Source organism: Geotrypetes seraphini, chromosome 1 (genome assembly GCF_902459505.1).
Source record: "Geotrypetes seraphini chromosome 1, aGeoSer1.1, whole genome shotgun sequence".
Lineage (NCBI taxonomy): Eukaryota > Metazoa > Chordata > Amphibia > Gymnophiona > Dermophiidae > Geotrypetes > Geotrypetes seraphini.
This window is the reverse complement of record NC_047084.1, coordinates 455575034-455599387: the sequence shown is the minus strand read 5'-3', so window position 1 is coordinate 455599387 and position 24354 is coordinate 455575034. Positions and strand designations below refer to the sequence as shown.

Sequence of the window (24354 nt, the reverse complement as noted above, 5' to 3'; positions counted from 1 at the left end):
AGACAACTACAGCCTCCACACAGACGGACGAGACAGACCAGCTAGACGGAGACATCCTGCGTGAGCTGACGAGCCTAAGAGAGGAGGTGAAGCGCTTGAGGAGCATCAGGGAGGACGAGGCCTTCATTGACGAGGTCATCCAAGAGCTGTCCCAGATCACCGAGCAGGAGCCAGGCAAGATCATCCTCGAGACGCCCAAACTGACCAAACCTACAACTTTGGCACCAACGACTGGAGTGCAGGAGGAGGATGGGGACGCTGACTCCTGGCAGCTGGTAACCTCCTCCACGAGAAAACATGGAAGACCTTCTTTTTCTTCCTTTTCTTCTCCTGTCTCCTTCTCTTGCACACAGGGCAGCCCTACATCGACCCCACTAATAACCTTGAGGAACAGATTCCAGATACTACAGGAAGGACCCGCAAGCGAGGCACAGGAGGTCAACATTCAGACAGTCCCAGCTCCAGAGACAACTGATCAGCTCCCCTCAAAGAAGCGTAGAGTAGTGGTCATTGGGGACTCCCTGCTGAGGGGCACTGAGGGACCAATCTGCAGACCGGATATGCAGTCGAGAGAGGTTTGCTGCCTGCCAGGGGCCAGGATCTGGGACGTGACCGCCTGCCTAGACCGACTCATCAGGCCCGAGGACTACTTCCCCATGCTCCTTATTCACGTGGGTACGAACGACACTGCCAGGAACACCCCAGAGAACATACCTAAGGACTTTGGAGCCCTGGGTGAGAGGCTGAGGCAGATGGGAGCGCAGGTGGTCTTCTCCTCGATCCTCCCTGTAAGAGACAAGGGAAGAGCCAGGGAGGAGCGTATCCAGAGGACGAACGAGTGGCTACATGAATGGTGCAGGGACATGAACTTCGGCTTCCTGGACCATGGAGAGGCACTAAAGGGACTGCAGGGACCAGATGGACTCCACCTGACAAGGAGAGGCAAGAACGTCTTCGGACATCGACTAGCCCACCTCCTCCGAAGGGCTTTAAACTAGGTAAGTTGGGGGAGGGTACCCACTCATGTACTAGCGCAGTAAGTAATTTTCCAGGAGAGGTGAATCGACTCTCCATTTCTGAGACCGAGGTAAGTTCACACAGTAAAAACAATCATACAAAAGCCACTCAAACTAAGGCGGGAAATTCTACACAGGGTCTTAGCAAACATAAAGTATGGAGGGCTATGTATGTTAATGCACACAGCTTAGGCAATAAAATTCTAGAATTAGAGACAGAGATAACGAACGCCGACCTCGATGTAATAGCGATATCTGAGACTTGGTTCACAGACTCACATGGGTGGGACATGGCTATACCAGGATACAACTTACTTCGTCGGGACAGAGAGGGAAGGATAGGGGGTGGGGTAGCACTATACACTAGAGATAACATCAAAGTCACCAGAATCACAGATGTCAACTACACCGGGGAATCACTCTGGGTGAACCTGGCCAGAGGAAACGAAGAATGCTTGTATCTGGGTGTAGTATACAGGCCCCCAAAACAGCAGGAAGACAGGGATATGGAACTAATCAAAGACATTGAGAACATCACTTTACGCGGGGACACAGTTCTGCTAGGGGACTTCAATATGCCCGATGCTGATTGGAAGACACTTTCCGCTACTACCAGCGGCAGCAGAAGGCTTTTAACCTCCATAAAAGGGGCGCGACTCAAACAAATGGTGCTGGAGCCCACCAGAGATTGGGCGACACTGGACCTGATACTCACCAATGGAGAAAGCGTTTCAGAAGTTTCGGTAGGCGATACACTAGCCTCCAGCGACCACAACATGGTATGGTTCAACATCAAGATAGGCTTCACTAGATCAAACACAGCAACAAAGGTCCTCGACTTTCGGGGCACTGACTTTAAACGCATGGGAGACTTCGTCCATCAGACGCTACAAAACCAAGCTGAAACCAATAATGTAGAGGCTATGTGGTCAATCCTGAAATGCACCTTGCATGAGGCAACAAACTGCTATATAAAAACAGTAAGCAAACGACGGAGAAAGAACAAGCCCCAGTGGTTCTCTGCAGAGATCTCGGATCTTGTCAAGGAAAAAAAAAAAGCTTTTATTTCCTACAAGCATACAGGAAACAGGGTGACAAAAGAAGACTATCTGACCAGGTCTAAAGCAGTCAAAGCGGCAGTCAGAGAGGCCAAGATTCAAACAGAAGAACAACTAGCGAAAAACATTAAAAAAGGGGATAAATCCTTCTTCAGATACATTAGCGACAGGAAACGAAACACAGATGGGATAGTACGTCTCAGGAAAACAGACGGGACCTATGCAGAAACGGATTCTGATAAAGCCAAACTACTAAATGAATACTTTTGCTCAGTCTTTACTTGTGAGGCGCCGGGGACCGGTCCACAACTGCAGGCAAGGCAAACCTCGGAAGACCCATTTCAAAACTTCAAGTTTACACCCAGCAGCGTCCATGGTGAACTATCAAAACTCAAGGTGAACAAAGCCATGGGACCGGACAATCTACACCCCAGGATTCTTAGGGAGTTGTGTGATGTCCTGGCGGAACCGCTATCCGTGCTGTTCAATTTTTCCCTAAGTACCGGAAAAGTCCCCATGGACTGGAAAACAGCTAACGTCATTCCATTGCACAAAAAAGGTTGCAGAACGGAGGCTGTGAATTACAGACCGGTCAGTTTCACCTCAATAGTGAGCAAACTCATGGAAAGACTTATTAAACAAGAATTAGATACGATCCTGACCGAGGAGAATCTACAGGATCCCCAGCAGCATGGATTCACAAAGGGAAGGTCCTGTCAATCCAATCTGATCAGCTTCTTTGACTGGGTTACAAGGAAACTGGATATGGGGAAGTCTCTAGACGTCGTGTACTTGGACTTCAGCAAAGCTTTTGATAGCGTCCCACACCGCAGATTGTTGAGCAAGATGACTTCGATGGGATTGGGAGTGATATTGACAACATGGGTCAATGACTGGTTAAGCGGTAGAATCCAGAGGGTGGTGGTTAACAATACATCGGAGGTGACCTGTGGAGTGCCACAGGGATGGGTCTTGGGACCGATCCTTTTCAACATATACATAAGAGACCTGACTCAAGGGCTTCAAGGTAAAATAACACTATTCGCTGACGACGCCAAACTATGCAACATAGTAGATAACAGCACCTTACCCGACAGTATGGAGCAGGACCTGCCCTTATTGGAACATTGGTCCTCGACTTGGCAGCTGGGCTTTAATGCCAAAAAATGTAAGGTCATGCACCTTGGCAGCAAAAACCCATGCAGAACTTACACTCTGAATGGTGAGACCTTAGCTAGGACTAGGGCAGACCCAAAAGAAAAGGTAACAAACCGGGACTTAAATTGCCTATATACAAACGCTAGGAGCCTAAGGACTAAAATGGGGGAGCTAGAAGTTATAGCCAGAAATAAGGACCTAGACATAATAGGAATCACAGAGACATGGTGGTCAGAGGACAACAAATGGGATGTGGCCCTGCCAGGGTACAAACTCTACAGGAGGGACAGGGCGCACAAGAAGGGGGGAGGAATAGCACTGTATATAAAGGACTACATTCCTTCATCCAGATCAGAAACAACAATAAGGGCAGACAGTCTGGAGTCACTATGGGTTAAGCTAACAGGAGGGGAAGGAGCTGACATCAAATTGGGACTTTACTATCGCCCACCAGGACAGCCAGAAGCAAACGACCTGGACCTGGAGGCCGAACTGAGGCAGGTGTGCAAAAGTGGAAGGGTGGTGGTTATGGGGGATTTCAACTATCCGGGAATAGATTGGGACATTGGGCACTCAAATTGCACGAGAGAAACTAAATTCATAGAGGTGATAAGAGACTGTTACATGGAGCAGCTGGTCACAGAACCAACGCGAGGGGATGCCACTCTAGACCTAATCCTCAACGGGCTAGAAGGACCCGCAAAGGAAGTGGTGGTACTAGCACCATTAGGGAACAGCGATCACAACATGATCCAGTACAAATTAAACATGGGAACATCAAAGGTGAAAAGAACCACAACGACAGCACTCAACTTCAGAAAAGGAAACTACAAAGACATGAGGAAAATGGTAGGAAAAAAGCTCAGCAACAGCTCAGGGAAGATGAAGACCGTAAAGGAAGCCTGGACACTGCTTAAAGGCACAGTGCTCGAGGCACAAGACCTGTGCGTCCCAAGGTTCAGGAAAGGGTGCAAAAAAAATCGAACTAGAAACCCAGCATGGATAACTACTGCGGTTAATAAGGCGATAAGCGATAAGAAATCATCCTTCAAGAAATGGAAAAAGGAACCAACAAAGGAGAACCAGGAAGAGCACAAAAGGCACCAGAAAGAATGCCATCGAGAGGTCAGGAAAGCAAAGAGAGAATATGAGGAAAGACTGGCAGGAGAAGCAAGAAACTTCAAACCCTTCTTCAGGTATGTGAAAGGGAAACAACCAGCCAGAGAGGAAGTGGGACAACTGGACGACGGAGACAGGAAAGGAGCGATAAAGGAGGAAAAAGAGATAGCTGACAGGTTAAACAAATTCTTCTCGTCAGTCTTCACCAGAAAGGACACATCCAATATCCCAGAACCCGAGGTGATTATAAACGGGGAACACGACGAAAAGCTGGTACAACTAGAGGTAAGCAAAGAGGATGTCCTCAGACAGATAGATAGACTGAAGAGCGACAAATCACCAGGCCCGGACGGCATCCACCCAAGGGTACTAAAAGAACTGAGAAACGAAATAGCAGAGACACTTCGCCAAATATGTAACCTCTCCCTAAAAACTGGGGAGATCCCAGAGGACTGGAAAATAGCAAATGTCACGCCCATCTTTAAGAAGGGATCAAGGGGTGACCCGGGAAACTACAGGCCTGTGAGCTTGACCTCGGTTCCGGGAAAGATGATGGAAGCAATGGTAAAGGACACAATCTGCGAACACATAGAAAAAAATGGACAACTGAAGGCGAGCCAACATGGCTTCTGCAAGGGAAGGTCGTGCCTCACAAACTTGCTGTACTTCTTCGAGGGAATAAACTAGCCAGATGGATAAGGGGGAATCCATAGACCATCATTTACCTTGACTTCCAAAAAGCCTTCGACCAGGTACCTCACGAACGGCTACTAAAAAAGCTGTGGAACCACGGGTGCAAGGGATACTATCGATGGATCAAACACTGGTGGCAGGCAGGAAACAGGGGGTTGGAGTAAAGGGCAAATAATCAGACTGCACTGGGTCACGAGCGGAGTTCCACCAGGGGTCGGTGCTAGGACCTCTATTGTTCAATATATTATGATGATCTGGAGACGGGACAAAATGTGAGGTTATCAAATTTGACTGATGACACCAAACTCTGCAGCAGGGTTAGGAACACGGAAGACTGTGAAAACCTGCAAGGACCTAACGAGACTGGAAGACTGGGCAAATAAGTGGCAAATGAGTTTTAACGTAGAGAAATGCAAAGTCATGCATGTAGGGAAAAAGAACCCGATGTTTCAGCTACAAAATGGGGGGAACACGGCTAGGGGTGAGTAGCCTTGAAAGGGATCTGGGGGGTGATGGTTGACACATCACTGAAACCATCGGCGCAATGTGCGACAGCCTCAAAGAAAGCAAACAGAATGCTGGGCATCATCAAAAAGGGTATCACAACCAGGACGAAGGAAGTCATCATGCCGCTGTATCGCGCAATGGTGCGCCCGCACCTGGAGTACTGTGTTCAATACTGGTCGCCGTACCTCAAAAAGGACATGGCGGTGCTCGAGGGAGTGCAGAGGATGGCGACTAAATTGATAAAAGGTATGGAAAATTTCTCTTACGCTGACAGGTTAAAAACGCTGGGGCATATTCTCTGGAGAAGAGGAGACTTAGAGGGGACATGATAGAAACCTTCAAAATCCTAAAGGGCATAGAGAAGGTTGACAGGGACAGATTCTTCAGACTGTGGGGAGCCACAAGCACTAGGGGTCACTCAGAGAAATTGAAAGGGGACAGGTTTAAAACAAATGCTAGGAAGTTCTTTTTTACCCAGAGGGTGGTGGACACATGGAACAAGCTTCCGGCGGAGGTGATAAGCCAGAACTCTGTACAGGGGTTCAAGGAAGGTTTGGATAGGTTTCCTGAGGATAAGGGGATAGAGGGGTACAGATAGAACTTGAGGTAGGTTATAGAAGTGGTCAGTAACCTCTTCACAGGTTGCGGACTGATGGGCCGCCGCGGGAGCGGACCGCTGGGCAGGATGGACCTCTGGTCTGACCCAGTGGAGGCAACTTCTTATGTTCTTATGTGATTTGGGAGTAATCATTAGTGCAGACATGAAAACTGCCAAGCAGGTGGAGAAAGCTGCATCCAAGGCTAGACAAATGGTGGGATGCATCCGTAGAGGTTTCGTCAGCTGGAGGCCCGAAGTCATAATGCCCCTGTACAGATCCATGGTGAGATCTCATCTTGAGTATTGTGTTCAATTCTGGAGACCACATTATCAAAAAGATGTGCGGAGAATCGAGTCGGTTCAGCGAATTACCACCAGGATGGTCTCGGGACTCAAGAACCTCCCATATGAGGAAAGACTGAATAAATTGCAACTATACTCGCTTGAGGAATGTAGAGAGAGGGGGGACATGATTGATACTTTTAAATATATCACGTGCCGCATCGAGGTGGAAGATGATATCTTCTTTCTTAAAGGACCTTCAACCACAAGAGGTCATCCGCTGAAAATCAAAGGTGGGCAATTTCATGGCGACACCAGGAAGTATTTCTTCACCGAAAGGGTAGTCGATCATTGGAATGAACTTCCATTGCAGGTGATTAACGCCAGCAGCGTGCTCGATTTCAAAAAGAAATGGGATATGTATGTGGATCTCTAGCCGGGTGAAGTCTGGGGGTGGGTCATTAGCGTGGGCAGACTTGATGGGCTACAGCCCTTTTCTGCCGTCATATTCTATGTTTCTATGTTTCATGGTCCAGAAAGCCAAAACGCTCTTAGTCACACCATGCATACAACCACATATTCATCTCCAGGATGAGAGTTTCTCTGCCTTAGCCTTTACCCTTTACCCTTAACAGGGAGGATCAACGAGAACACTATCTTTGCACCTAACTGCTTCACTTTTTATGCTAGAGCCAGGAAGTCACTTTTGATATGTTTGGAGGGGTAGCTAGCAATATTATTAGTGCTAACATGGATGAGCAGCATTGGATAACGAAAGATTAGGTTCTTACCTCTGTTAATCTTCTTTCTTGTAAATCCACCCTTTATGCTGGGAACACATGGGAAGTAGTATACCCCTGTTGCCAGGGGCTGTAGGAACTTCAATAAACTGAAATTCAGCCCCTCCTACTGGGCTCATCTGGACATGCTCCTTGGACACCAGTTAGTTTTCAAGTAGCCAGGTATTTCTACAAGAGAAACAAGAAACAAAAGAGAGGGGGAATAGGGAACTTCCCACCAATCAGTTCTTTTCATTAACATATTCAAAACAGCAACAATGCAAATTGGAAAACAGATTATGAAACATTAAAACCTGAACTATAAAACAGGGTTATAGGGAGACACAGCCAGAAAGGGCGAAAACCCAGCAACCCCGCTAACCTGACTCCATAGTTAAATAGATGGCATTCTCAGAAAGGCTGGTCTAAGACAGCTTACCAGTAATCGGCCAGGCAACCTGAGAATCGGTCAGAAATAGGGCGGGCTCCCAGCATAAAGGGTGGATTTACAAGAAAGAAGATTAGTAGAGGTAAGAACCTAATCTTTCGTTCTTGTACAATCCCCCTTTATGTTGGGAATAAGTGGGATGTAACAGAGCAATCCCTAAACATCAGGGGGGGGGGTGATGAGCCAGCTGCCAACACCGATGCCCCAAAAGCAGCATACTGCTTGGCCGCCACATCTATCCAATAAAACTTGGTAAAGGCGTGCAGGGAAGACCAAGTGGCCGCCCCGCAAATCTCTTCCGGCAAAACTGCTGTAGATTCTACCCAAGAAGAAGAAACACCTCTAATAGAATGAGCGTGGACCCCAAGAGGGGGATTTTCCCCTAATGCCACATAGGCAGCAGAAATGGCTGCACAAATCCATATGGAGATGGTAGCCTTAGAGGCAGGCCTACCATTACGGGCAGGACCTGAGAGAACAAACAGATGGTCCAAGAGGCGAAACTCGTTGGTGACCTAAAATAACGGAGAAGCAGGCAGCGAATGTCCAGTGACCGCAAGATCCGGTCCCAGGATACGAATGTCAGAAGACGAACTTCCTGATTCACACGGAAAACAGAAACCGCCTTCGGAAGGAAGGAAGGCATCGTCCGCAATAGCACTGCGGAATCTGATATCCTCAGGAAAGGATCCTGGCACGAGAGGGCCTAAAGCTCCAAGACCCTACAGGAAGACGTGACCGCCACCAGGAAAAGAGTCTTGATGGTAAGATCCTTCAATGAGGCCTGTTCAAAGGGCTTTAAGGGCGGACAAGCAAGGGAGTGCAGAACCAGATTCCACGTCGGGCAAGGTAAACACAAGGGAGGCTTCAGCCGAACTGCTCCCCTAAAGAAACTGACAATGTCCGGATGAGATGCTAGGGAGCCTCTGAGAGATATAGGACCCAAACAAGAAAGACCTGCGATCTGCACCGAGGGAAACAAAAGCAATGCCCTTTTTCAGGCCATCCTGCAGAAAATCCAGAACCTGTGTCACCAAGAGATCCACGTGAGAACATGAACACCAAGCCTGGCAACACTTCCAGGTTTTGGCATAGGCCGTGACCGTGGACTTCCTCTTGTTATGCAGCAACATAGCAATGACTGTGGTCGAGTAGTCTTTGGCTGTCAAGGCCGCGTGCTTAAGAGCCATGCTGTAAGACCAAAGCGGTCCGGATCCTACACTGCAATTGGACTCTGATTAAGAAGACGAGGGTGGCAGGAAAGCTGAAGACACTGACTGTGCTGGAGTCAAACCACATCGGCGTACCATGGTCTCCTTGGCAGTCTGGGGCCACCAAGATCACTGGATCCCCGTTTTCTGCAATGTGATGTACAACGCATCCTATCATGTAGAGGAGACTGCCCCGAGGACAGGACTGCACCAGAGTGTCCAGGCCTTCGCTGCCGACCTCTCACCGATGCCTGTAAAACTTGTCCGCTTTCTTGTTCTAGGCGGTCACCATGAGATCGAATGTTGGGCGACCCCACTGGCGCACTATGCTCTCAAATGTTCTCCGGGAGAGACACCACTCTCCGGGATCTGTCGACTGAGAAAATCCCCTTGAAAATTTTCTAAGCCCGCCACGTGTGCCACAGACAGAGCTACTAGGTGCTTTTCTGCCCAGGAAAAGAGTAGCTGAGCTTCCATGCTCAGAGGAGGACTCCTAATCTAATCTTCCATTTGTGAGTCGCACAAACCTATGCAAGCTCAAGGCGACAGATCAGAGAGGAAGATGGAAAAGGAGTAGGGGTGGGGGACACAGAGAAGCAAGGAGAGTAGCCTAGAAGGAGGGGGTGCTATACAGAAGCTGAAACAGTTAATTGTTAAAGAGGTGGGTCTTCAGGTTTTTCCTGAATACGGTGTAGTTGTCTCCTTCCTGATTGCTTCTGGGAGGTCATTCCAGGATTTTTACACCCACATAAGTTAGCATAGAGTGGAAAATTTGCTTGTAGTGGAGGTATTTGTGTATGGCAAGCTTAGTTGAATTCTGTTAAGGATTCTTTTTGATGTCGACCAAGCAGTAGAGAATAGTTGGATGAGAGGGGCAGCTGAGTTTACGTGCAAAATCTGGTGTAGGATACATGAAGTTTTGAAGATTACTTGGGATGATATTGGGGTGCCTCCCTGCAGGTTGATATACGCCATCGTCATGGAATTGTCTGAGAAAACTCGGACAGCTTGATGATGGAGACACTTCTGGAAATGTAGTATGGCGAGGTGAAACACCCTCAGCTCCAGGCGATTGATCACCCATCCCAGGCATTGCAGTAATTTCACCACTTGTTGCACCGCCTGGGTCCCCTCCGCCAAGGAGGGAGCTCTGATCAGCCAGTCGTCTAGATAGGGATGGACCAGGATACCACCACCATTATTTTGGTAACGGCAAAAAGAGCAGAGGGCAACCGCAGCAGACACAGAGGACACACAAGCAAACAGAGCAGAGGGCAACCGCAGCAAACACAAAGGATACTCAAGAAACAACCAGTCAGGGAGAAACCACTTCAGAGAGCAGACCGACAAGCGGACAGCAATGGAAGCACCGTTGCCATATGTATGACTACTTCCCCTCTGGGAGTCGGTCTTATGTATGCACTCGATGTGAGGAACTGGAGGGCCTGAAGAAACAAGTTAAACTCCTGGAAGGCAGAATACTGGAACTAGAAGCATTTCGAGCAGTGGAGGAGGAGGACATAGAGGCAGAAAACTTAAAACAGAGGAAACCATTGAGGAAGAAGTCTGGGAGTTAGAGAAGTTCATCGAGGAGGCATACAGGGAGGCTGTGGAAAATCACAAGCAACAGTGGAACTTCCAAGATACTCCCACAATGAGTGAAGACCACCTGGAGGACAACCACATGGAAGAAATGGTTGACAAAACAGCGACTCCTGGAAACAGCGGAGGGAACCCAGAGGAAGACGAGTCCAGTGCAAGCCAACACCAGGTAGAGGGAAGACGGAAGTGCACAGAGGACACGGACCTGTGGCTGGAGAGATGGACATACACCAGGGACATGGACCTGCGACTGGAGAGACAAGAGAAGACAGTGATCGTCGTGGGGGACTCCATCATCAGACAAGTTGGCAGCCACATAGGGGGAGGAAGAAAGGATCGGTTGGTGACCTGCCTACCGGGAGCCATGATAGAAGACATAATGAGCTGCATTAACAGGTTCGTCGACAGCGTTTAAGAGGAAGATACGGCGGTGGTGATCCATGTGGGGACAAACAACGTAAGCAATAAAAACTATAGCAGAGAAGGACTCAAGGACCAGTTCCGGATGCTAGGAAGGAAGCTGAAGACCAGAACGCAGAGGGTAGCGTTCTCAGAGATCCTGATAGTACCCAGGGCCAATGAGAAGAGGCAAACGGAGCTGCAAGCAGTCAACGCGTAGATGAGGCACTGGTGTGAGGAGGAAGGATACTACTTTGTGCGCAACTGGACAACATTCTGGGGAAAGAGCAAGCTATTCAGGAAGGATGGACTACACTCCAGCGGAGACGGAATGAGGCTACTTGCAAGCAACATCACGAGAGAAATTGAGAAGTTTTTAAACTAGGAAGAAGGGGAAAGCCGACAGTCGACACAGAGTCGATGGTTCGGGAACCGGTATACCCAGAGGATACCGTGCAGGAAGATAGCGGGGATGACTCACCGGACCGGATCATAGGCAAGACAGAAATCCTGACAAATCGAAAGGGACACAAGAGGGAAGGAAATGCAAGAAAGTAACAGGCTGCAAACTCAAGTGTATATACACAAATTCAAGGAGCCTAAGGAATAAGATAGGTGAACTAGAAGCTATGGCGCAAAAAGATAACTTTGACATCATCGGCATCACAGAAACATGGTGTAATGAGGAAAATGTCTGGGACACTGTTCTGCCAAAATACAAGCTATACCGGAGACAGAATGGGTCAAAAAGATGGGGGAATTGAGTCTACTGGAGAGAACACACCGGAAATGAAGAATAAGTTAGAGTCTCTATGGGTAAAAATTCCGGGAACAAATGGAACGGAAACGAAGATTGGCATCTACTACTGATCCCCAGGGCAGTCCGAAGAAATTGATGGAGAGATGACGGACGAGATTAAACGCAACTGCAAGGGAGACAACGCAGTTATCATGGGTGACTTCAATTATCCGGGGATAGAATGGAACTTAGGCACCTCCGGATGTGGAAGGGTGACCAAGTTCATGGATGCTGTGGGCGATTGCTTTCTGGAACAACTTGTCAAGGAAAATACAAGAGGAAATGCAATTCTGGGCTTAATTCTAAATGAATTACAAGGACCGGCGCAAGATGTAGAAGTAGAGGGGACACTGGGAAACCAGTGATCACAATATGATCCGCTTTGACCTGGACACAGAGGCAAAATATCGATCCAGAATGACGGCCACTGCACTGTTCTTCCGAAAAGGGGATTACGAAGGGATGAGACTCATGGTGGGGAATAAGATTAAAAAGAGGATAAGCAATGTAAAAACACTAGAGCAAGCATGGCCCCTTTTTAAGGACACGGTCCCCGAGGTACAAAATCTATAAATACCAAGTATCAACAAGGGATCCAAGAGGAAAAAGAACAAAGAACCGGCATGGCTCACTGTAGCGGTGAAGGAAGCGATCAGAGACAAGAACTTTGTTTAAGGAATGGAAAAGGTCAAAAACGGATGAAAACTGGAAAAAGCACAAACAGCATCAAAGAAGGTGCCATAAGGTGGTAAGAGGGGCTAAAAGGAACTATGAGGAAAAATTAGGAAGAGGTAAAAAACTTCAAGCCGTTCTTTCGATATATTAAGGGGAAACGACCCGCGAAGGAAGCGGTGGGGCCCTTGGATGACCATGGAATAAAGGGAGTGCTAAAGGAGGACAAAGCCATCGCTGACAAACTGAACACATTTTTTGCATCTGTATTTACCGAAGAGGATATACACAATATATTGGAAGCTGACAGACTATACGCAGGAAACAAAGACTGGAAACTGATAGGGTTGATGGTCAGTCTAGAAGAGGTATGCAGGCAGATTGATAGTCTTAAAAATGATAAATCCCCGGGACCGGATGGCATCCATCCGAGGGTAATCAAGGAACTGAAAAGGACTATAGCTGAACTGCTTCAACTGATAGCCAATCTGTCGATCAAATCGGGAAGGATTCTGGAAGACTGGAAAGTGGCGAATGTTACGCCGATCTTCAAGAAAGGTTCGAGAGGAGATCCGGGAAACTACAGAATGGTGAATCTGACCTCGGTACCGGGAAAGATGGTAGAGGTGCTGATAAAGGACTGCATCATTGATCACCTTGACGGACACAATCTGATGAGGACCAGCTAGCATGGCTTCAGCAAGGGGAGATCTTGCTTGACGAACTTGTTGCACTTCTTTGAGGAAATAAACAGGCAGATAGACAAGGGCAATCCGGTCGACATTGTATATCTGGATTTTCAGAAGGCGTTCAACAAGGTCCCGTATGAATGAGTACTACAAAAAACTGCGATCCATGGAATTGTGGATAAAAAACTGGTTGATGGATAGGAAACAGGGGGGGGGGGGTAAATGGACAATACAGTCAAACCTCAGTTTACGAGTGTACCGGTTTGCGAGTGTTTTGCAAGACGAGCAAAACATTCACCAAATCGGCGCCTCGGAAAGCGAGTTTAACTCGATTTACGAGTGCCACCTCCGCGATCCGGCATCCCCCCTGCTCGAGTCGTCCCCCCCCCCGCGATCTTACATGCTCCCCTGAGCACCAAAACGATATCCCTTACCTCAATTGGGCATCGGCACCAGCACCAACGCACAGGACATGCCGGTGCCGAAAGACCCTCCCTCTTCTGTGCTGGGTTGGGCAGTGCATCGGCGATCCTTCCACTTGCTTGTGCTGGGCTGGACTGGGCCTTGAGCATTTGTGCATGCTCAAGGCCTTCTGGTCTCGCTCTCTCTGAGATTCTCAGATTCAGAATCTCAGAGAGAGCGAGACCAGAAGGCCTTGAGCATGCGCAAATGCTCAAGGCTCAGTCCAGCCCAGCACAAGCAAAAGGAAGGATCGCCGATGCACCACCCAGCCCAGCACAGAAGAGGGAGGATCTTCGGGCACCGGCACCGGCATGTCCTGTGCCGTTGGTGCTGGTGCCCAATCGGGGTAAGGGATATCGTTTTGGTGCTCGGGGGAGCATGTAAGATCGCGGGGGGGGGGGGGGGGAGACGACTCGAGCGGGTGTGGGGGGGATGCCGGATTGCTGGGGAGGATGCAGGCTCGCAGGGGGGGTATGGAGCAGCACCGGTGGCCTCGGGTCGGGGGGTTTGGTGGAATTACTCGGTTCACGGAAGTTTCGCCCCCCACATTTCGCCCCCAGCAATTCGCCCCTCACATTTCGCCCCCCACATTTCGCCCCCAGGTATGTTTCGCCCCCGGAAGTTTCGCCCCCACACATTTCGCCCCCCGGATGTTTCGCCCCCACACATTTCGCCCCCGCACATTTCGCCCCTGAGCGTTTTTCCCCTAGTACTCCATTTGTCAGGAGATCAGTTGTCTAAGCCGGGGGAAAACAGAGAAGCGCTGACATCACTCCTGGGTCCCGCTGGAGCGCCGGGGGAAAGCAGAGAAGCGCTGACATCACTCCTGGGTCCCGCTGGAGCGTCGGGGGAAAGCAGAGAAGCGCTGAAATCACTCCTGGGTCCCGCTGGAGCGCGCTGATAAGTGTCAGACTATTCCTCTCGCAGGCGATTTCTTTGCCGACACGACGGCAGGCTACAAATTCAAAGTAAATGGTGTTTTATAACCTGGCTGGGAAATGCGACAAAGTCGGCTTTATTTGCAGTAGTATTTAAAATAATTTTGGGTCACACTACATACATACATACATACTAGGGGAAAAACGCTCAGGGGCGAAATGTGCGGGGGCGAAATGTATGTATAGTCGCCAGTGCTAAATTCGGCCAATCTGGCGCCAATGACTTTGCAAAATTCTACAGAGCTTAACCGCCAGCGCTTCTATAAATATAACGTGTTCTTGCCTCTTGGTCATTTAGTCCTTTCGATTTCCGAATTGGCGCTTGATTAACTGATCTGTGTAGTGATTTGTTTATTTATGGATTCAGTTCTTTCAAAGCGTGGCAAGAAGCTAGTTTACGAAAATCATATTTATGTATTCTCTAAACGAACAGCAGATGACAGCCATGCTATTTGGGTATGCGAAAAGCGGTCAACGTGTAAAGGACGCGTTTGGACTGAAGGAATTGATGGCGAAGTTGTGAAAATCATAAATATACATAATCATGCAGCACAGGCAGCAAGGCCTGAAGTAGTTCGATTAATCAATGAAGTTACTGCCAGGGCAAGGTCGACACAGGAGACGCCACAGCAGATTCTCAGTGAGGTCATTTCAGGCAGCCATGCAAACGTTGGAGCGCTTCTGCCTAGAAAAGATTCGCTAAAGAGATCAATTCGATCGTCAAGACAAGTCGAGGGTATGCCGCGGCTGCCTCAAACCATTGATCAACTCGTCATCCCACCAGAATTTCAGGAGATCATTATCAATGGCGTCCAACAGCAATTTCTTTTGTGGGACTCGGGTAAACTTTTCTCTTCAAGCTATTAGCATTATGTACTCGTACATGTAGGCGTTATTTGCTCGCATTTTATATCACTTTGTGGCACATAAAATGGCCAAAAATTTCTTAATTTATTAGAATTGGTCAAACAAGTATGTCTGAGTCTTCTAAGCCGTTTTAAGCGTTTTCTTGAATTATTGTTACTATATAATCTTCCACATTTAATTTTACTAAATTACTTCGTACAATTTTTGGTAGAATTTTAGTAGAATTTGTCAAACATTCCATTAACGTAATAGCTCAAAAAAATGAAGAAAAAATATTTTTTTTGTCTTTCGGAATTTTTTGATGCCAGCGAATAGAGCTCGTCGAAAAATGGTGTTTTTTCTGCACCCCTGACTATTTCTGACCCTTTTTTGGACTTTGAAAAGCCCATGTATGGACAGGACAATATGTCCCGTCCCAACTGAGGGGTTTCCTCCATCCACCGCCTAAATTTATGCCTAAATTATTTTTATTTTTATTCAGGGACTGGAACCAGCCGAATATTGATATTTGGAACGAGGGATAATCTCCACTCGTTGGCACAGAGCAGTGAATGGTTCGCTGATGGCACGTTTTCTACTGCACCAGCTTTGTTCGAGCAGCTTTATACGATTCATGCAGTTCACGGTGGTGTCATCATTCCAGCATTGTACGCGCTGTTGCCGAACAAGACCCGAACAACCTATCGACAGATGCTGCAGCAGCTTAAGAATATGCAGCCAGGTCTCCAACCGCAGCAGTTGATGACCGATTTTGAACAAGCTGCAATTCAAGCGTTTGAAATCAAGTTTCCTAACATCGAGAAAACAGGCTGCTTCTTCCACTTGTCGCAGTCAATATGGCGAAGAGTTCAGAATGAAGGATTGAAAGTGCGCTACCAAAATGACCACGAATTTGCCCAGTGGATCCGCATGATACCAGCTCTTGCTTTTCTGCCTCCGGCCATTGTTGTGCAATCATTTGAAGAGCTGCTGGACGATCCCAAATTTCCAGAAGAAGCAGTACCCATTGCCAACTATTTCGAGGACACCTACATTGGTCGAATGAACCGAAGAGGACGCCAGAATCCATTGTTTCCAGTTCTGTTTTGGAATGTTCATCAACGAACGTTGAAAGGCCAACATCGGACGAACAATGACGTCGAGGGCTGGCATCGCAGCTTTCAAGAAACCTGCGGCTCACTTTTCCCCAATATATACCGCTTCATCAACTGCTTGAAAAGACAGCAAGGCCTTCACAATTTTGAAATCACGCAGATTATAGCCGGCAATCCTGTCAATGCGCGAAACAAGAAATACGCGGCGATTTCTGCAAGGATTCGGCGTATTGTGGAGGACTTGGGCAATCGAAATTTGATCGACTATCTCAGAGGAATAGCATACAATTTTGAATTTTGATTGACGTTCGTGCTTCTGACTTTTAGGTTCACTTTATCACTGTATTTCATTTTACTTGTTATTTGACTGTGTTGTGTTTGGACTGTTATTTCATTTGACAGGTTAGTTTTTGTTCACTTTATCAATTCATTTTACTTGTTATTTGACTGTGTTGTGTTTGGACTGTTATTTCATTTGACAGGTTAGTTTTTGTTCACTTTATCACTGTATTTCATTTTACTTGTTATTTGACTGTGTTGTGTTTGGTTTTTGTTTTGCACAGTAAAAAATAAAAAATTAAATGATAAACATCACAGAAATCAATGACTTCGCTCTGGGGATAAAGGAGACATCTCCACCAAATTTTCGATTTTTGAAACAAATCACCATTTTAACATGATAAAATAAAGCAAAAAAAGTAAATTATGTATTTTGGTCCTCTCAAATCTCAGACAAAAATCAGGTAAAAAATACCTACTTAATCATTTTAACTTTTTTATTTTATTTTTTCATCATTTTAATCCGGGGGCAAAATGTGTGGGTGCCAATGCTAATAGCATGAAGAGAAAAGTTTACCCACAAAAGAGTCCCACAAAAGAAATTGCTGTTGCGCTCCAACGTTTGCATGGCTGCCTGAAATGACCCCACTGAGAATCTATGGCAACATGGACCCACTGGAAGAACTTGAGCACAGTGAAAATAATGCTTGAGGAGAGTGGAAGAGGCCTAATAAAAGTGGTAGCACTTCCTGTATCATTGTCAAGATTGAGGCAGGATTTTTAAGTTGAAAGCCGGCGCAGTTCGAGAGAGGAGCCGGTACCATGCAGTGGGAGTCGGGTGAGAGCAGCGATCTGCAGTTGGATTTTTTATGTTTTTGTTTTAAGTTGAAAACCGGCGTACCATTCGCTCCCCCCACCCTCCTTCCACACGGGGCAGGATTTTTAAGTTGAAAGCCGGCGCAGTTCGAGAGAGGAGCCGGTACCATGCAGTGGGAGTCGGGTGAGAGCAGCGATCTGCAGTTGGATTTTTTATGTTTTTGTTTTAAGTTGAAAGCTGGCTTACCATTCGCTCCCCCCACCCTCCTTCCACACGGTCGCACTGCGGCCCTCTCGGAGTCAACGGAAGAGAGGTAAATAAGAGGCGCTTGAGACAAACCTTGAAGATGGGGGTCATAATCCAACGCTCAGGGGCGAAATGTGCGGGGGCGAAATGTGTGGGGGCGAAACATCCGGGGGGCGAAACTTCCGGGGGCGAAACATACCTGGGGGCGAAATGTGGGGGGCGAAATGTGAGGGGCGAATTGCTGGGGGCGAAATGTGGGGGGCGAACCTTCCGGATCCCATCTAATAATACACTTGCTGGGGTAACGTAAAAAGAAAACACCCCCTAATTGGGTTAACCCTGGTTTCAAAATTAGAAACTCTCATCTTCTCTTCTGCGTTTCTCTCGAAACGTCAGGGAGAATCTGTATTTTGAACCCCAAGAAGTCCTTTAATCTATTTTTGAAGAACAATTTGAGGATCCAATCTTTGTCTGGAGATACAGCAACAGTCATCAATAAAGTAGCTGAAACAGCTGTTTCAGTGTCAGATTCCTCCAAGATTGCGGTAACATCTAAGGGACCTTCCTGATGGTCACGATGTTAGGAGAGGTAATGGATTTTCTGGTATTCCTAATACCTCCATAAAATAACGTCTGATCATGTCACGAGGAGTAATCGAGGGGACTTTAGGAAATTTATCAGCTGCAAATTATTAACATGATTACTCCTTCTCAAGTGCCTCAAGCTTCCTCCTCAGGATAATATTATCTTTCACCATTAAGTCTTGATTTTGTTTAATTGTTATTATCTCTTTTTCCCTTTTTTGACCATCTAATGTCACCAAAGATAAGTCTTGTTTTAAAAGCTTAATTTCCTCTTTCTGAATTTTTAATTCTTTGTCCAAATATTCTATATGTGGACTAAAAGAGTTACCTAAGCTCCAGCGGGCGATTCCCCGATGATAATTGCCCTTGTTGGAGGCGTCTGAGAAAGTCGTCTATTGTAATCGATGGCAGTTCGAGCGTTGGGAGGCTCCACCAACGCTCTTCCCCCTCCTCTTCGGCATAAGTGGGAAATACTTCTCACCGCTTGCAAGAAAATAGAACCACGATCGAAGACGTCCTCCCTGCTAGCAGGTAGTGGCGTCCATCTTGGATCACTCAAACAGTTATAATTTTACATTTAAATCATTAAAGTATATAAAGAAACAATATTCTGAACAACTGTTATTTTATAAATCACAAACAATCCAGAACAAGGATCAACAAAACCCCTTTCTCCCTTCCCCCTCACAAATATTCTTTCCGCTATCAGGAAAACTGAACAAGCCAAATTACTACAGAATACCATATAGAAAGTTCATGCTAACAGCATACCTCGGCACACACAAAACACAAATGCCAGATATGTAATAGCTGATCAAAACGATAAACATAAATAAAATCTCAAGAAGCCACCTTGTATATAGTACAACACCAAAGAAATAGAAGGATCCTTTTCCTCCTATATTGTGCAAAATATAAAGATCACAAATGTCAGGAATGGTATTTAGGGAATGTAACTAGGGCATCCTCCCACTGACCAGAGAGAGCCCTAAGCCAGCTGGAAGCTGAAGGTAGCATGACCTGGTGATGGCCTTGGGGGTCCCCTCCTAAATTTTCTACCCTAGCCCCCAGCCATGTCCAACACCAGCTTTGGAAGGATACATATTTCAAATCTTTCATATTGTGATCACAAAATAGCAAATACAATTATTTTTTCTACCTTTTCTTGTCTGGTCATTTTATTGTTCATATCATGTTGGTCCCAGGCTTTGTTTTCTGTTTCCCTGTCTTCTCTTAACTCATTTACCAGGATCTCCTGCCCAATTGGCATGTTTTCTTTCTCCATGCTCGCCATCCATCTTCCATCTCTGAGTAACTATCATTTCCCATGCTCAGCATCTTCCTTCACTGTGTCCCCTATACTTCCTTTTTCAGTATTTTCCCACTTCCATCATCACCACTCTATGTCTGTATCCCCTCCCCTTGTGTCCAGCATCACTCCTCTGTGTCCCTATGTCCCCCAGTCCAGCATCTTCCTTCTGTGTTCCTATTCTCCCCCATGTCTAGCATCTTGATACACCTTCAGTCTGTCCGAGTATGGCCATTCTTATGTTAGCCATGGGGGGGTGCTGCTGCTGTTCTGCCAGACCTGCAGAATGGGGGAGCTGAAAGCTAGAGAGCTGCAGAGCTGAGGGAGATAGGTGGTGAATCCACAGCTGGGGGTGGAGGGAAGGGAGAGAGGTGCTGAACTGCAGGGGAGCCACAGCAGGAAGGAGACTCCATATACTTCATTGTTCCAAAGAAAGGCTCCAACGATTGGAGACCGATTCTGGACCTCAAGACCGTCAATGCGGCACTGAAGGTACTGCGTTTCAAAGTGGAAATTGTACGGTAAGTCATTGCGGCAGTGGCACCGGGGGAAGTTCCTGGCCTCCTTGGATCTCAGAGGTGTATCTTCATGTTCCCATATTTCTGGGTCACAGGAGATTTCTACAGTTCCATGTTCTGGGTCAACACTTTCAGTTTAGAACATAAGAATTGCCGCTGCTCGCTCAGACCAGTGATCCATCGCACCCAGCAGTCCGCTCCTGTGGCAGCCCCCAGGTCAAAGACCAGAGCCCTAACTGAGATCAACCCTACCTGCGTACGTTCCAGTTCAGCAGGAACTTGTCCAACCTTGTCTTGAATCCCTGGAGAGTGTTTTCCCCTATAACAACCTCCAGAACAGCGTTCCAGTTTTCCACCACTCTCTGGGTGAAGAAGAACTTCCTTACATTTGTACGGAATCTACCCCCTTTTAACTTTAGAGAGTGCCTTCTTGTTCTTCCTACCTTGAGATGGTGAACAACTTGTCTTTATCTACTAAGTCTATTCCCTTCAGTATCTTGAATGTTTCGATCATGTCCCCACTCAGTCTCCTCTTTTCGAGAGAGAAGAGGCCCAGTTTCTCTAATCTCATGCTGTACGGCAACTCCTCCAGCCCTTTAACCATTTTACTTGCTCTTCTCTGGACCCTTTCGAGTGTCCTTCTTCATATATGGCGACCAGTGCTGGACGCAGTATTCCAGGTGAAGGCGTACCATGGCCCGGTACAGACCCATGATAGCCTTCTCCGATCTGTTCATGATCCCTTTCTTAATCATTCCTAGCATTTTGTTCGCCCTCTTCGCTGCCACCACACATTGCACAGATGGCTTCATCGACTTGTCAACCAGTACTCCCAAATCTCTTTCCTGGGGGGGGGGGGGGGGTCTCTCCAAATACCGCCCTGGACATCCTGTATTCGTGTATAAGATTTTTGTTACCAACATGCATCACCTTACACTTATGCATGTTAAACCTCATTTGCCATATCGTGGCCCATTTCTCGAGCGTGTTTATGTCCTGTTGCAGGTCTTTGCAATCCTTCTGCGTCTTTACTATTCTGAATAGCTTCGTATCGTCTCCAAATTTAATCACCTCGCTCGTCGTACCAATTTCCAGGTCATTTATAAATATGTTGAAGAGAACATGCGAGCCTTCCTTCCTTACCACTCTACTGCATATATGTGTGTATGAGTTCGAGCACAATCGCAAGAGATTAGCGGTTAGATGCACAGAGCTGGGTTGGGAGAAAGTTATATTTTCTGGTGATGCTCAGCACAAATAACATGCAAATTATATGCATGCTATTTGTGTTGAGTACCATGGTGAAAAGGGAACTGTGCCTGGCACCTGTACACAAGAGTTGAGCGATAGGTACAGTTCTTGTTCATAGACCCAGTAAAGTGAAGGGATGTGATTGACGGAGTTTCCTTTTTTTTTTGGACTCAGCTGTTGTGTATGAAAGGTGGGAGTCCCTGCTATGCATTACATAGAGTGCTCATTTTAATACTAATCATCTCCTTGTAATGCGTTTGCATAGGATTCTCAATGGAGGCTACCATAATCAGCAGAAGCCCCCAGAACTCTTTTGTGCGTAGGAGGCTGAGCTACCTTGCATGTAAGACTGTCTACAACCAGTCTTGCTTGCACAGCAAGCTTATGAACATGGGGATTCTAGAAGACACTTCGTAGGCTTATGATTGTCTTTACTGGGCCCACACAAAGCCAATCTCAACTGGACTACAGAGGGCGGGGGCTCCCTCCTTAGGAATTTCCAAGGATGGGTCCTGCACCCTTCCTCCAGGAAGTTCTCGGACAGCCCCTACATAGGGATGTCAACAAGGTGGAAGCTGCTCTAAACGTCTCTAAGTGCAGTCAGAGCAAAACGGAAAAATCAGATACTACTACTACTATTAATCATTTCTATAGTACTAGCAGATGCACGCAGTGCCGCAGAGTCACAAAGAGTAAGAAAACAGTCCCTGATCGAAAGAGCTTATACAATCTAAACAGGATGTCATGGATACAATTAAGGAGAATGGTTAATCAGCTGGCTGGGTTGGAGGGCAGAGGAGTAGGGTTAAGGATTGAAAGCTATATCAAAAAGATGGGTTTTCAGTCTGCTTTTAAACAAGGGAAGGGGCTTGAAGGACAAACTCGAGTAATTTATTCCAGGCATAGAGGGCAGCTACATTACATTACATTAGTGACTTATATTCCGCCTGTACCTTGCAGTTCTAAGCGGATTACAGTATAAGATAGCTGGACATTTCCAGGAAATTACAATTTAGGGGATGCTTACAGTTCTAAGCGGGTTACAGTACAAGACAGCTGGGTTTTTCCAGGATGTTACAATTTAGGGGACGCTTACATAGTAGATGCAGGGGGATTACAGTTTAGGGAAGGTTTAATAAGAGGAGGCAGAGGGGAGAGGTTGGGGAAGGGAGGAGAAATGAGGTATACTAGTAGGGAAGAAGAGTTTAGGGTTGGTTACTTGTTAGGGTCGGTGGGGAGGTTGTATAGTTTTTTTGAATAGTAGGGTTTTGATTTCTTTTCGGAATGATTTAAAGTCACTTGTAGTTGATAACAAGTTGGAGATATAGGGGTCCAATTTCGCTGCCTGCGTCGCTAGGAGGCCGTCGTACATCTTCTTTTGCTGAGTTCCCTTGAGCGGTGGATAGGAGAATAGGTTCTGGATGAAAGGAACGAAGTCTGTTATTGGGGGAAAGCCACTGATTGTCCTGGATCGGTAGTATGGAATATTGCTACTCCTTGGATTTTGGCCAGGTACTAGTGACCTAGATTGGCCACCGTGAGAACGGACTGCTGGGCTTGATGGACCATTGGTCTGACCCAGTAAGGCTATTCTTATGGAATTGGCAGTGGAGAAGGGTAACGCTAAGAATGACTTATCCGAAGATACTCAGTTAACAACACGCGCCCCTTCTAGCTAACATGATATCTCACAGCAGTTCTGTAACTCTGGTTATTACCCCTGCTTTTTCCTTCCTGCCTCTCTTTTGATCTCTCACCCAAACTTTCAGCCTGACCCATCTCTCCTCCTCAGTTTGAAACTCCCAGCCCCAAGTCAGCTCTCAGACAGCCAACAACGACTACTGCCACAACTTCCCTTCTCTGCCGTTCCACCCCCTCTGCCAAAACAAAACCAAAAAACCTAACAAAAACAGTCTTTCCTGCGGTCTCGTCCCGCCTTCTCTGACACAACTTCCTGTTTCCGGCAGACCAGATGTGACTTCCTGTTTCCGGCTGACGGGACGGGGCAGGACGGAGGGACAGACGTCGCGTTAGATGTGGCGGAACGCCGGAGAAGGAAACCTGCGGGGCCATTCACAGGCGATCTCAAACACGAGTTGGAAGGTGGGATGGGGTCGTAGAGTTTGGGAATAAGGGACGGGTGCTAGACCTGAAATGGAGATGGGCGGGGGAGGGGAAAGAAGAGGTCCTAGGTCGAATGTGCAGAAGTGATTGGTGTGTGACTGTGTGGGGGCTGCCAATGCATGTGACTTGGTGTCTCCGGATTCACCATAAGACAAGATTTCTATACCAATTTTATATTTGTTTCGCTCTTCAATAGAAACCTAGCGTGCATATTCAACAGGCATACCACTGGCAAGGTTACGCTTTCAAGACGCCGCCCAAATAGCTAAACGCTGTCAAAGAGCCTGCATTTCAGACATTCCCCTATGAAATTAATGTATGTCCATTCTTCCTTTGCACGCTCAGGGCACGCATCAGAGTTAGCAACCCCAGTTTTATGTCCTCATTTTGTGTATATATATATATATATATATATATATATATATATATATATATATATAAATTACGTGTATGACTTTAAAATGTTTCTTTCCTTAGATCAGTTTCCACAACTTTTGGTCAAACACATATGTAACCTATCCACATGTATAAATGGACATGGAAGTGCATTATAGAAAGCAAAGCAAGTATGACTCCTTCCACTAGAATATTCACAAGAATACTGAGGGAACATGTATTCCAGAATACACAGCAGCAAGCAACAAACAATAGATCTTGATGTCTGGCAACCTCATACCAGTTTCTAGGGCTGTCACTGCATTACATTAGATTATAGTACAAGTACAAGATCCTTTATCCGAAAAGTGAACTTTGATGCAAATTGAACATAGTCAGTTTCCCCAACGTGCCACAGGCTGAAATCATGCAGGTGCATGTGTGTCTCCTGTACTCTCT

General features: G+C 46.8%; 2 protein-coding genes across 3 annotated transcripts in view; one reads left to right on the top strand and one right to left on the bottom strand.

Moving 5' to 3' along the window:
- The window catches only part of LOC117349026 (protein clarinet-like), a 404996-nt gene extending 381655 nt beyond the window's left edge, over positions 1–23341 (bottom strand). For both annotated transcript variants that reach the window (XM_033921891.1, XM_033921900.1), the window contains exon 1: positions 23154–23341. In XM_033921891.1, coding sequence (XP_033777782.1) covers positions 23154–23175 — 22 coding nt within the window. In that variant the 5' untranslated portion in view covers positions 23176–23341. The remainder of the gene's footprint in view (positions 1–23153) is intronic.
- Positions 23342–23346: 5 nt separating this feature from the next.
- The window catches only part of PHF8 (PHD finger protein 8), a 280408-nt gene continuing 279400 nt past the window's right edge, over positions 23347–24354 (top strand). The window contains exon 1 of the mRNA XM_033921914.1: positions 23347–23499. The gene's annotated coding sequence lies outside the window, so the exon portion shown is untranslated. The remainder of the gene's footprint in view (positions 23500–24354) is intronic.